The sequence below is a fragment of the Sinocyclocheilus rhinocerous genome, unplaced genomic scaffold (genome assembly GCF_001515625.1).
Source record: "Sinocyclocheilus rhinocerous isolate Xijiao unplaced genomic scaffold, SAMN03320098_v1.1 scaffold6066, whole genome shotgun sequence".
In the NCBI taxonomy this organism is placed as follows: Eukaryota; Metazoa; Chordata; class Actinopteri; order Cypriniformes; family Cyprinidae; genus Sinocyclocheilus; species Sinocyclocheilus rhinocerous.
Genome location: NW_015631289.1, coordinates 79,455 through 92,848, shown reverse-complemented (window position 1 = coordinate 92,848; position 13,394 = coordinate 79,455). Strand labels below are relative to the sequence as shown.

The 13,394-nt window shown below is 36.4% G+C and overlaps 2 protein-coding genes across 2 annotated transcripts in view; one reads left to right on the top strand and one right to left on the bottom strand.

Moving 5' to 3' along the window:
• The first annotated feature begins 59 nt into the window (after nucleotides 1-59).
• LOC107741704 (histone-lysine N-methyltransferase PRDM9-like) lies at nucleotides 60-4,593 on the top strand. The gene is made up of 6 exons (XM_016554477.1): nucleotides 60-251; nucleotides 689-802; nucleotides 929-1,200; nucleotides 1,301-1,368; nucleotides 1,452-1,642; nucleotides 2,439-4,593. Exons 1-6 carry the CDS (start codon nucleotides 236-238, stop codon nucleotides 4,334-4,336), a joined length of 2,559 nt encoding a protein of 852 aa, XP_016409963.1. The 5' UTR covers nucleotides 60-235; the 3' UTR covers nucleotides 4,337-4,593.
• A 1,273-nt stretch (nucleotides 4,594-5,866) lies between these two features.
• Nucleotides 5,867-13,394, bottom strand: part of LOC107741705 (neurabin-2-like) — a 24,262-nt gene continuing 16,734 nt past the window's right edge. The window contains exons 5-10 of the mRNA XM_016554478.1: nucleotides 12,702-12,837; nucleotides 11,416-11,562; nucleotides 10,663-10,716; nucleotides 9,038-9,267; nucleotides 8,230-8,326; nucleotides 5,867-8,081 (exon numbers count right to left, since the gene is read on the bottom strand). Coding sequence (XP_016409964.1) covers nucleotides 8,028-8,081; nucleotides 8,230-8,326; nucleotides 9,038-9,267; nucleotides 10,663-10,716; nucleotides 11,416-11,562; nucleotides 12,702-12,837 — 718 coding nt within the window. The 3' untranslated portion in view covers nucleotides 5,867-8,027. The remainder of the gene's footprint in view (nucleotides 8,082-8,229; nucleotides 8,327-9,037; nucleotides 9,268-10,662; nucleotides 10,717-11,415; nucleotides 11,563-12,701; nucleotides 12,838-13,394) is intronic.

The window sequence follows — 13,394 nt, the reverse complement described above, 5'->3', positions numbered from 1 at the left end:
TATATATATAGATCTATGGAGAAAACGGCTCTGAGAAAAACAAGGTTAATGATGGCGTCACAAACAGACGCCGACGTATTACAACTTCCTGTTTCGGGAAGCGCTGAGTTAGGTTCTTGTTTGCTACCCAGCTAGTAAGCTTGAATGTCCAACAGGATTGTGTATAACCTTAGTGTCCGAATGTTTGTACAGTGTTAACAAGCAAAAAGTGCGACTTACTGCAATTGGTGAAATAATGTCGGACAGTCCTGGTGGGTATTGTTGTATACTAAAGCGAAGTAATTAGCCAACTATTTACAGACCTACCATGCTAGCTTCAGATTGCTCAAATCGACATATACGCATAAAATATGTCTCTTGTTGGTTTGTCTGAACGGTTTTATATGTCTGTTTCGAATTATGAATGATTTTCGTGAATTTTTGCCATTATTAAACTGCTGTTTTGATATTAAAAACAAAGTTACCAGAATGTGTCACGACAGCAAATTTACATTTACTCACAGAATGTACGTTATTTTACGTAATTACGTAATGCATTGTTATTCTGCTTTTGTTTTACTGAAGCGTGACATCTTAATTTACATTAGTTGTTTTCTTTTTCCTAAGTGAGGTGTAACGTTAGGTCTAACAAAATACAGAACACCATAACTTTGACGACATTTTTGCTTTTTTCATCTGCTTCTGACAGATTTGCCGCCAAGCGATGAGCAGAATTTAGAGATACAAGGCTCCGTTACTAATTGTCCTTCTGTTGTGATGATGGAGGAACAGGAGGATAGCATGTTTAGTGACCAACATTTCTGTAAGTATAAACTTAAATATGCCATTTTAAATTTAAATCTCTTTCCTTACTCTCTTTCATGCGTACCTTATACACTTTCTGTGTTTGCGATACCCTTTCCTTGTCTTACTCTGCTTTTTTTGGCAGATTGTGAGATGTGTCACCAGCACTTCATTGACCAGTGTAAGGTTCATGATCCACCATTATTCACATGTGACTCGCCAACAGCAATGGGCATTCCTCAGAGAGCTCTGCTGACGCTGCCGCAAGGCTTGGTTATAGGTCGATCAAGCATCTCTAATGCAGGGCTTGGGGTTTTCAACCAAGGTCAGACTGTGCCATTGGGGATGCATTTTGGACCTTTTGATGGAGAGGTGACCTCTGAGGAAAAGGCATTGGATAGTGCCTTCTCTTGGGTAGTGAGTGTCAACCTTACTGTTTTATTATTTGTTAAAGTTATAATTGTAATTTAAATATAAGCATTTGGCTAGACAAATTTTAATGCCATTTTCTCTCTAGATTTACAGAGGCAATAATCAGTATACTTACATAGATGCAGAGAGAGACACTCACTCTAACTGGATGAAGTAAGCACTTCTATTCGCTTTTGTTGTGCTTTGTAATTTAGCCATTTATTTGATCGTTTTCTCAATGTTGTGTCTTGCTTTAGGTTTGTGGTGTGCTCAAGGAGTGAGACGGAGCAGAATCTTGTTGCATTCCAGCAAAATGGACGTATTCTGTTCCGTTGTTGTCGTCCTATTAGCCCAGGGCAGGAATTTAGAGTTTGGTATGCTGAAGAATATGCTCAAGGACTTGGCATCATCTGGGATAAGATCTGGGATAAGAAAAGCATTTCTCTAGGTAACTACATCTTGGATTTTTATCTGCTCTGTGGCATCTTTGTTCCATATTATGAAATAGAAGTTTTTTATTAAACGTCATGCTGCATGTCCTGAGTGAATGTTTCTTTAATGTCACAATGTGCAGTTAATCCAGATGTTATTTAATAATTCCTCAATCATGTAATCCAATTGCATTTTTTTCACCATATGGCAACATTCTTCAAAATGTCATATTTTGTTTCACAGAAGAAGGAAACGCATACAGGTTTGGAATGACATAAGGGTGACTACCATTACTTACCACAATTATTCTTGCTGGCATATCCATCATTAACTTGCTGAATTATTTAGAGTGGTTACTTAATATAATTATTATTATTTTTATTTTTTTTAACTAAAGCCATAATTGTTTTCAGTCTCTATGACCTGCTCAGTCATTGCCTGGATGTGCAAACATATTATTGAAGACATACAAACCGTTGTTGTTTTATTAAATCATTAAAATGTTCAAATTATAGATATTTTTTTAAAAACATACAGTTAAGACCAATTAGATCAACGGGATTACTAATCTTTAGGAAGCATTGTTTGATTGTGTACGAAACATATTTGAAGTTAACCTGCCATAAACATTTCAGTTATATAGCTAAAAGTTAGCTATATAAAAATATAATACTAAAAATAATACTAAAAGTTAAAGGACTTAGCTATAAGGACTAGGGATAGCTAAATACAGAGAATGCTATGCATTTTCTGTTGATACCTGTCATGGCCTAGTGGCTTTCCAGTAATTTGATTTCTTTCTTTTTTTTCAGGTCCAACTGAAGAACCGGCAACTCAGGACTGTCTATGTCCTTATTGCCATTACTCCTTCCCAACAATTTTTTATCTGCGTGTTCATGTGAAGCGCTCACACCCCGATGAGTATGCACACTTTATGCAGACACAGCCGGTTGAGTCTGTAGACATAGACCAGTGCCTTCTGGCCTCTGATGCAGCTCCTCCAACCCATATGCAGCCAATGATAGAAAGCCATCAGGGTCAAATTTCAACCCCAAGTGGACAACCCATCCATCAGTCAGAAAAGTCAGACTGCACTGATTTGTCTGATACATGCAGTAATGGTTTGAGTGACCAGGCAAACTGTGTTGCTGAGGTCTCGGGTGAAATTAATAAATGTGGTGAGTGTGGCCGTAACTTTTTGAGATCTTGTCATCTGAAGAGACATCAGCGCACTATTCACTCCAAAGAGAAGCCTTACTGCTGCAGCCATTGTAGGAAGTGCTTTAGTCAAGCAACAGGGCTGAAAAGACACCAACAAACCCACCAAGGGGAGGAAAAGCGAGAGAAAGTTGCTGACAGACCTTCTGATATATACCCTTGCACAAAGTGCTCCTTCTCTTTTGTGGCCAAATCCAATTTATATCAACATCTGAAACGCCATCACCATGGAGAGTACCTCAGATTAGTTGAGATCGGCTCGCTCACAGCAGGGACTGAGGGTGAAACAGAGACTAATTCTGAGAAGCATGACCCAACCTATGAACCTCCTACTCGAGCGAAGAGGTCCATGAAGAACACTTTGAGAGGCAGGAGTCACCCTAAAAAAGTGTCTGTTGGCCGACCAAGAGGACGACCACCTAAAAACAAGCGTGTAGCTCAGGATGAAGTGCTTATCTGCACAGAGTGTGGACAAAGGTTCTCTGATTTAGAGACACTAAAAACTCACCAATGTGCAGGACAGGATAATAATAAGATAGAGGAACCACAGGAAGCAGCAGATTCTCAGCATGTCTGCGGTGAATGCCTGAGAGGTTTCAGTAATTTTGATCTTCTCAAAGCCCATGAGTGCATTCAGCAGGGAGACGGATCTTACTGTTGCTCTCACTGCAACCTTTACTTCAACCGTTTGTGTAACCTTCGTCGCCATGAGCGCACCATCCACTCCAAGGAAAAGCCCTACTGCTGCACCCTGTGCCTCAAGTCCTTCACCCAGTCTTCTGGCTTGAAGCGCCACCAGCAGAGCCACTCACGCCGCAAAGCCCACCGCCAGAGCTCAGCCCTTGTTGATGCCAGCATCTTTCCCTGCACATACTGCCCCTTCTCCTTCACCGATGAGCACTATCTTTACAAACACATCCGCCGTCACCATCCAGAAATGAGCATTAAATATCTGAGTTTCCAAGAAGGGGGAGTTTTGTCTGTTGAAAAGCCTCACAGCTGCAGCCAGTGCTGCAAGAGCTTTAGCACAATCAAGGGCTTCAAGAACCACAGCTGCTTCAAGCAGGGGGAGAAGGTGTATCTGTGCCCAGATTGCGGAAAGGCATTCAGTTGGTTTAATAGCCTCAAGCAACACCAACGCATCCACACAGGAGAAAAGCCTCACACATGTCAGCAGTGCGGAAAGAGTTTTGTCCACTCTGGACAACTGAATGTGCACCTCCGCACACACACGGGTGAAAAACCTTTCCTGTGTTCACAGTGTGGCGAAAGCTTCAGGCAGTCGGGAGATTTGAGGAGGCATGAGCAGAAGCATTCAGGCGTGCGCCCATGCCAGTGCCCTGATTGTGGAAAAAGCTTTAGTCGGCCACAAAGTCTCAAAGCTCACCAACAGCTTCATAATGGCACCAAACTTTTCCCCTGCACTCAGTGTGGAAAAAGTTTTACTCGTAGATACCATCTCACCCGGCATCACCAGAAAATGCACTCCTGACTGAAGAAGTAAAGACCCTGATGAATTTATGGATGTCATTATGAAAAGCTTGTTGTTCCTGTTTTAAGATCATCTTTAGTTCATCTTTAAGTTCATTTGAGGCAAAATTATTTAGCCATTGAAAAGATCCTGTTCTTGCTGAGACTGGTAGACGGGTCTGAACTAGGCATTTTTGAGTATAACATATTGGGGCACAAAATTGCTGGGTGTAGTTGGTCCCCAAAGAGTGATCATAGTAAAATAAATTTGTAAATGTATGTGTTGCAAGATGTTTTCTTTTAGTCAAGAAACTTCAAAGCTGGGCAAATGAGGGTTTTGAGAATGAGAACTTTTGGTTTTGCATAGATGCATAAATGTTAAGGTATTTTTTAAGTGACATCATGTCCCTCCTTGCAACAGAAAATGCTTACGATCATCTATTGATGTGCTTCCGTTAATCTTTTTAGTTGGCATACAACTGATCTTAGTTGCATTTAGTATAGTTGATCTCCCTTTAAATAGTGGGACGTTGCACAGATAACTACTTTTAACCATGATTTACTGTGATCGTGATGTTGCAAAACTTGCAACCTGAAACCTTTTTCATCAGTCTGGTTTGCCACTAATACTCTTTTCATTTTGCTTTTATTACAAATGGGCCTCCTAAAAGAAAAATATTTTGATGCTCATTTGTACGCTGTGACCGTGGTTGCTGTCATGTGTCTTTGCCATACTTTTATTCTGTATAAAATGCTACGTGTTTATTGTCTATTTTAAATTCATCTTTGTCACAATGTGCACAAGCCAGGTAGAAAAAACCCTCTCCACCACTGACCTTGATCACACTAAAGAGCTGGTTTATTATAATGATACATGTAAATGTGATGTTTACAAGTTGAGATCCCTATATAGATATTTCTATTATAAATTATAAGGTATATAATTTACATTATACCAATTTTAAATATAGATATTTTAATTATGATCATATAGTATTGCAAGGGCAACACCTGGTACATTCGGTAATTCTACCATTCAGTGGCTGACTGTGCTTTTTAACAATTTACTGTTCATTTAACATTCCAAAATGTGGGTCTGCTGACCTACTTTTAAAGATACCATAAAGATCACATCTGTTTGTTCTTGTTTAGGTCATGATTGAGGTGTTTACTAACTCTGAAGGCCTCGCTGAAGTGCTTCATGTACTGAATTGTGAGTGTTAACTTAAGATTTATATATAATACCATCTGTCATTGCTACGAAGTTTCTACAAAAAAAAACCTTGGATGTTAAGATATTAGTGACCATTTCAGAGAGCTAGAAGATGCTCATGCATTGTTGACATGCACATTGGTCCTATGCAAATTTCCCATCTTCTCCGAAACAATTTAACATTTAAATACATTTATAAAATAAAATAATTAATTGAAAGCTTTTTTTTTTTCATTTTGCCCATTGGTATAATGTTTGACTAACAAAGAGTTCTCTAATGCAGAGTATGTATTAAAAATATGAATTTAATCTGTATTTTTTCTCAATTTGTACCACAGAGGCAGTCATATTAAACGCTGTGTTGAATGGTTTGGTTTTTGCTCCGTTTAATACTCTCAAGATTTTACTGTAAAACTGAGCAAAGAACACTTCATAAGATGCTTAGGTTAAAAAAGACGAAAAATCCTCTGGTCTCAGATCTTTGAGGGCTAAGTTTTTTAGATATTTCATTTACTTTATTTGAAATAAATGAATTATATTCTTGATAACTTAAGAAAGATCAGATCTTTGTCAGCAGAAAGAAGTCACTTCAGAGTTTAAAGCTTTGCCATACTTCTTTTTGTAGGTGATTGTAAGCTACGCATGTATCAGTTCACTCCCTCTAGTGTTAGGTAATGTGAATGTCCCCAGTTTTGATCATCATTGAACTGCAAAGCAGTCTCGGATACATTGAGTTTATATAGTCATTGTAGTTGCTCTCTTAACAGATTTAGTTTGAATAAATAAAAAGTTTAGGACTACCATTATATGTCCATATAAGTTATTTTGAGCATATAAAAAAGCATGTTGTGCCACTTGAAGAAAACAAAGCAACCTTTGTTACAAATCCACAGTTGACTGTTTATTTCATAAAAGCACATTAACAAACCACATGAGTGTGTTTTCCATACAAGCCTTGCACTGAAAAATAAAAGTTGTTTACATGCCTCATCAATTTAATTTAGTCCTGTGTAAAGACTTAACGATGACATACTAAATACTACAATCACAATCATTTATATTTCTTTGTTCCTTCATACATTTCACATGATTATGTTAACAAATAATCTTCCTGTAAGATGTGGAAGTCACTGCCATTGTATCTAGGACATATTCTTCCAACAGCTAGTCTAATAAAAGTGTGCTGTATTAGGTTTAATCATATTGAACAATTCATGAGGCATATTCATTCCAGGCAGTAGAATCATGATTTTGTCCACTTTTCTTAAATGCATCCAGAGTTCATTAAACTATTGTGGCCCATACAGGTCAATCTCTTAACTGCATTTACATGTAAACCACACTCATTTAAAAACAAAAAAGGAAACTATACACATGTGGAGGCCAGTCCCATAATCATACATTATTATTATTACCAGTGTCTGGTATAGCTGAACAAAAGAACAGTTCTACTGGGGAGGGGGAGTAGCAAACACCTTTTTTGCCTCTGTAAAGAAGGTTTAAGGGAAGGCCTAAATGAACACTTGAGAGTGACTATGAACAGGAGTAATACTGAGAAAAAGGCAGCAGTTGGTTTTTAAGGTTTAAGTCACCAAAACCTTGCACAAGAGGTAAAGTGTGGACTGCTATAGGTAGAAGAGAGGCATATGGAGAGAGGTGTTTATGTAAACCCCTTAAAAATCTGGCTATATAGTAAGGCTAAGCTAAGTATGTGTGTTGTTTTTTAATGACTTCAAAAATTGAGCTGAAATACTTCATCCTTAACTGGTTCTTTAAAATACCATTTTTAGCCCAGGTTCCCGCCATGCTACCATGAATGATGTGCTTCCCATTTTAAATTAATATATACTTCTAAAGAATCTAGATGAATCATACTTACTGTTTTATCACATATACAACAGGTCTTCCTAAGGAACGTCCCAGGAAAGACATCAGGATAAAAACGAAATAAAACAGAATCGAGACTTTTAAGGTACAGCAGCAAGTGGCAGGTCATTACTGGAGTTTCAGAAATGGATGACTTCAAATACAAGATGTTGTTTTTACCACTTCTGGTAGAATCAGTGTTCCTGTTTCATTAGTTTCAGGACTGCAGCCCGGAAAAAAATGTTTACTGTAGTATTTTGTTAATGAAAGATCAGTCTTCTGTTCTGCCAAATGTATGTTGTTAAAGTAACTTTTGTTGTGTACATTAGAATATTACAGGAACAACTTAGGCAAAACTATCAATGACAGCCGAATCATTATCTAGAGTTAAATATAAGGAAAATACAAAGGGTTTTAAAGAGCAAACACTGCAGGGTGAAACAATTATTCACAATACTAAGAATGAATATAAGAAAAATGTCGAAAAGCATAAAAAGCCTGAAATCAAGGTATGGAAGAATGAAACTCTTGGGCTTACTGACAATAACAAAATGGACAAAAGTACAGATTCTCTGTTTCCCCAGTTCCAATTCATTTACACTGAAGTAGGTATAATTTTAACAATTGTTTACTTTTACGATGGATCCAGCGACTTCAACTCCTCGACCTGTGACTCAAGATCTATTACCTGTAAAAAGAGATTTTGTATATGACTGCTTGAATTTAATGGTCTAATTGAAATATTTATAAACTGTACATACTTTTTTTAATTGATGTATTAGTGGTAAGCAAAAGGATTTGATCATTACTAAATATTACAGGAATCGTCACTTTACCTTGTCTTGGAGTTGTTCTGTTTCCTCCTTATGTGAAGCTTCGGTCTCGTCTAGAGTTTTCTGCTGAGCTGTTTTCTTCTTCAGTAACTCAATCTCCCTGTATGAAAAACAGAAGGCAAAAGACACTAATAGATTTCTGAAATTATATCGAATACTTCATCAAATATGAATTAATCACTTGGCTGTATATAATCATTTTGGCCCGACGACTAAAAGAAAAACATCTTTGAAAACAATCTAGTTTAAAATGCATGTGCCTAGTCTTTAGAAAATGTGATAATTTTGACTTGATGAAATTGTGAAGTGAATCTCCTTGCATTTAAGATACACGAGTGTACATATTTTGATCATAATTGTAAAAAAATTGTTGTAATATTTTGTTTAGTTTTTTTCTTTTAAAAATGTGTTTCCTTCCATTAACGTTGTCATCATAGAATAATTGTATCTAACTTATTATCTGCATAAATTGCTTTTTTCATTTCATTTTGAATAAATTAATTGAGCCAAACAAAATGAGTGTCAAATCATGCTGTTTATATAAATTTGAAATATTTGTGTGTGTGTGTGTGTGTGTGTGTGTATAGTATTAGTATGTATGTCTTTCAGAATGTTGTTATGTAATTCTAATTGTATTGTCATTTTAAGTGTATTTATTATCCTTGGACATTAAATTAACACAAAATTACAATTAACAAATAACAAAGGTGAATATCTGGACATATATTCATCTTTAAAGTCAAGGTTCAAGCTAAACAGGACCTTCAGTAAGAATGTGGATGTGGATCAGTATCCGTGTGTTTTCTCTCACTTTTGCTGATACTCTTTTATAAGGCGTTTGGCCTTGCTGTATTTGCGTTCTAGAGCCTGGTACTGAGCTTGAGTTTCTTTCAGGTGCTCATCCACAGCCTGGCAAAGACTCTGCGCCTCCATCCAATATCCCTCCAGCTTCTCCATGCGCTCCCGGTTCTCCTGCATGTTACGCTCCATCTGGGCCTTTTCAGCACGCCAGCGCTGCTTCTCCTGCTCTGCATGATTTAGCTTCACACATGAATGCAAACAGGTGATTACTTTTTTGGACTTAGCAACATAGATCAAAACTTTACAACTGTGGGAATCCAGAACTCTTTTGTCAGAGGAAAAACGTCCATATGTGTTCTTTTGAAAAATGTAAAGGCCTATAAATGGAAAGTCTGCCATCATTTACTCACGCTAATGGCATTGTAAATCTTTATGACTTTTACCAAAATTAAGAATGTAAGCTGTAATACAATGATAATCTTCCCTTGCACCAAGCTATAAAATCTCTTAAAACGTTACCAACTTGGTGCCTCAAGGTGTTGTATCCGATTTGATGTCAGAATATGCCACAAATTATCGGCTTGTGTATGCAGTCAAACCTGGTGCCTATGAATGTGTAAAAACAGTAATCAGATTTGAGAGCTATGGAGAAGATTTTAAAGGAGTAGCTCACCCAGAAATAAAAATTTGCTGAAAATGTACTCACCCTCGTGCCATCCAACATGTAGATGAGACTGTTTTGGAGAGATTCAGCATTACGTCACTTGCTCACCAATGGATCCTCTGCAGTAAATCCACAAGTAACCAACAAAACTCCAGTCCATCAGCTGACCTCTTGTGAAATGAAAAGCTGCGTGTTTGTAAGAAACAAATCCATCATTAAGGCATTTATCTTTAAACCATTGCTTCTGGTCAAAATAGTCAATAATCCATAATAATGCTTCCACCAGTAAAAAAGTGCATCTCCTGTTGTCTTCTGACATCAAAATCCACCAACATATTTGTTCAGAACTGTTTTTTCACTGGAGAAAGCAATAGTATGGATAGAGGACTCTTAGCTCTTATTTTAGCCGGAAGCAACAGTTAAAATATTAATGATGGATTTGTTCATTAAAAACATGCAGCATTTCCTTCACAAGACATTAATAGATGGACTAGAGTCATGAGGATTAGTTGTGGATTATAATGATGTTTTTATCAGCTGTTTGGACTCTCATTCTGACAGGACCTATTCACTACAGAGAATCCATTGGTGAGCAAGTGATGTAATGCACATTTCTCTAAATCTGCTCCGATGAAGAAACAAACTCATCTACATCTTGAATGGCCTGAAGCTGAGAAAAATCAGATTATCATTTTTGGTTGAACTTTTTTTTTTAAGCAAATAAACTTCAATTTTAAGTAATCTGGACTACTATTATGGTGCTTTTGGTCTTTTGTGGAACTTGACAGTTTGAATTACTGTTCTGCTTTTGTTGTATGTAAATGAGTAGCATAAAGAATTCATTTTGTGTTCTAAATAAAGTCATGCAGGTTTGGAAAGACGAGTAAATGATGACAATTTAGATTTTTATTCTAAGAAATCCCTTTTTTTAGGGATCTGATGACCAGTTAGCATGAAAAGAGTTATCATACCTTCCTCTTGAGCTGTTGGATTTCAGCCTGAGTCACAGCATGTTTGATCTGCAACTGTGCCAAAGTAGTACATGGGTTAAAGAATGTAACTAAATCTGCTCTTTCGCCATCATGAAACTTGCTTTTTAATGGGGAAAAAAAACACACAACACACTGATTAGTCTGAATGCATTTTTCAAAGATGACCTAAAGTGACAGTTTGAAAAGACATTTTTCAGACTTTCAGTGGGTGGCTTATTATAAAATGTAACAAAAAAAAACTACTGCAGCCATAGGTGTCTTTCTTGTCTACTACAAGAAAGACACCAATATTAACATGTATCAAGGGTGTAAAGTATATTTATTAATGTTTTAATTTGTTATTTTAGTAAACTGGCTTTTTGAGGTGGGACTACCACTTTTTAGGTGAAGGTATCCTAGTTACATAATTTATGTGGTGGAGTTTGTTCCATGTAAACAGTGCTTAATGAATAGTTACACCCCATACTGATCTGTCACTTCCTTGCATCTTTGCTAAGAGACAAAGCAAAAGTAACCGGGTTTGTTTTTGCATATTTAAAAGATTGGATGCTCCCTAATTTGTATTCTAATAAGGGCCTTTGATGTAAACAGAGACCTCCACAGTTGTCTGTGGAGTTTGTCCGTTCTAATTGTTTATCTACATACTGTATATAAATGTATGCACTTTTCCACCAAACATATTAGTATAGTATTTTAATCTTTTTTTTTTTTTTTTTTACATTTTTGTCTTACTTCTTTATATTTGTGGGCAAGCTTCTCAGGGTCCACTTCTACTGGTGACAGCATATCCTCATTCTCGGCCAAGTCAAATACCTCTATGGCACTAGGGTACGTAGGGCTCATCTCGTCTTCATCTTCGTCAGTGCCGTAATCACCCGGCTAGAAAGGAAGGATAAAGGAACTGCCTTTTGTCACAAGTTTTAAACATATTTTTAAAAACGTCCTAATAAACTAGGGAAAAATGCAGACTTTGATATCTGTTAACTAAATATGATATAACACTTTTCCATTCAAAAATCAGGGTACAGATATGGCGTTATGGCAAGGGTTATGCTGAAGTTTTATACTTAATGTTGGTGGTCATTTACACATAATATGTTTTTGCACTACAGGATGCAGCGCAATAGAAAAAGAACACAGGGTTTCACGATGCATTTTAGTTTATATCCAATCTTTAAATGTGATACAAAGTCTAGTGTCACTCAAAGACATTCAATGTTGTGATATTGCGTAAACTTGTCAATGCCAAGTGTAGCTCACTTGACTTTTTTTTATCATACTGACCTCTAGGAAGAACAACTGCAGAGTATGCAAGAAGTATGAGGAAACGTTTTACAAATTTTAATATAATTTTGAAATTACAAATGTAATTTTGAATTGCAAAATGTAGATGCACTTTGCAATCTTCTATGTTGGATTATAACCCATTAGATATGCTTCAATGCCATTTAGTGCACACAGAATTTCATAACCATGAACACCACTAAGTCTAACCCCCTTAGCCCCCTAAGGTTGTTGTCATGACACCCTATCATTAAGCCAATGATGATAAGATAATGTGACATATAATGTTTAAAACTGTGATTAAGGTAGTCAAGCATATCACACAAAACCTAAAAATTGTTTAAATAAGCAACCTGAACAAACTGTCTGTAAATGAGTGACAATGTCCAATGAGAGCGATTCAGCAGGTGATCTTCTTTTACTGTCTGATTTACTTTTAATATACTACATTTAATATACCATCTAAATGGGGACATAGACTTCTATTGTTTTTATACACAGCTGCTTATAAATACTATAACCTAATATAGCCATACAATCTTTTTCAATTTGTAGAAATCTTTCTTTAATTTTATACCAGGTTATATATATAGGCCTATCAGGTTTAGCTCACTTCTGAGGACAAATTTGTCCCGAAATTATGGTTTAAGTAGGTAAACACACACAAGTACAAGATTAAACTGTTAACTAAATAAAAAATAAGAATACAACTATTCTAGGAAAGTACTACAGACCTCTTCCTCATCCCCCATGTAGTTGCCATATTGTTGTTCCATCACCTCCCGTTGCCAGCGCTCCTGTTCAAGGGTCTGCTGGATGAGCTGGGCCACTTCACTTTGCTCTCCTGGCTTCTCTCGGCCAATAATAAACCTGGAAACAGATGAGTTTATCACATACCACATACCTTTATCCAGTGTTGGGGAAAGTTACTTTTAAAAGTAATGCATTACAATATTGCGTTACTCCATAAAAAAAGTAACTAATTACGTTACTTAGTTACTTTTTATGGAAAGTAATGCGTTACGTTACTTTTGCGTTACTTTTTAAATCTGTATAGGGCTTGCTTGTTTGTTTTTAAAATAAAAAAAAGTTATATTTTTGGCAAATATAAAAGCCTTTTCACACCAAAAGTGAAATGAATAAGCCTCAGGCTGAAGGGAAAGTAAATTTACATCCGTACAGTAGAATGCAGAAGAAGAAATTTCAACACACTTCAGCAATAAAAAAAGACACACAAATGTTTGGTAATTTTTGCTTATTAGTATGGTTGAACTGGATCATCGAAGGTCAGAAGCAAATAGAATGGGATTAAATACATAAAGGATATTTGTGTTGTTTAACATTTAATTATTGCAGGTTTGCATCATATTCTGAGTTGCATTATTTTTATTCATTTTGAGGAATACTGAATCTGTGTTTTTTTTTGT

Bases quoted from the DNA above. Each gene is read 5' to 3' on its own strand.
- LOC107741704 (XM_016554477.1), top strand. The intron at 803-928 runs GTAAGTATAAAC...TTTTTTTGGCAG, and splicing joins GTTTAGTGACCAACATTTCT to ATTGTGAGATGTGTCACCAG. The intron at 1,643-2,438 runs GTAACTACATCT...CTTTTTTTTCAG, and splicing joins TAAGAAAAGCATTTCTCTAG to GTCCAACTGAAGAACCGGCA.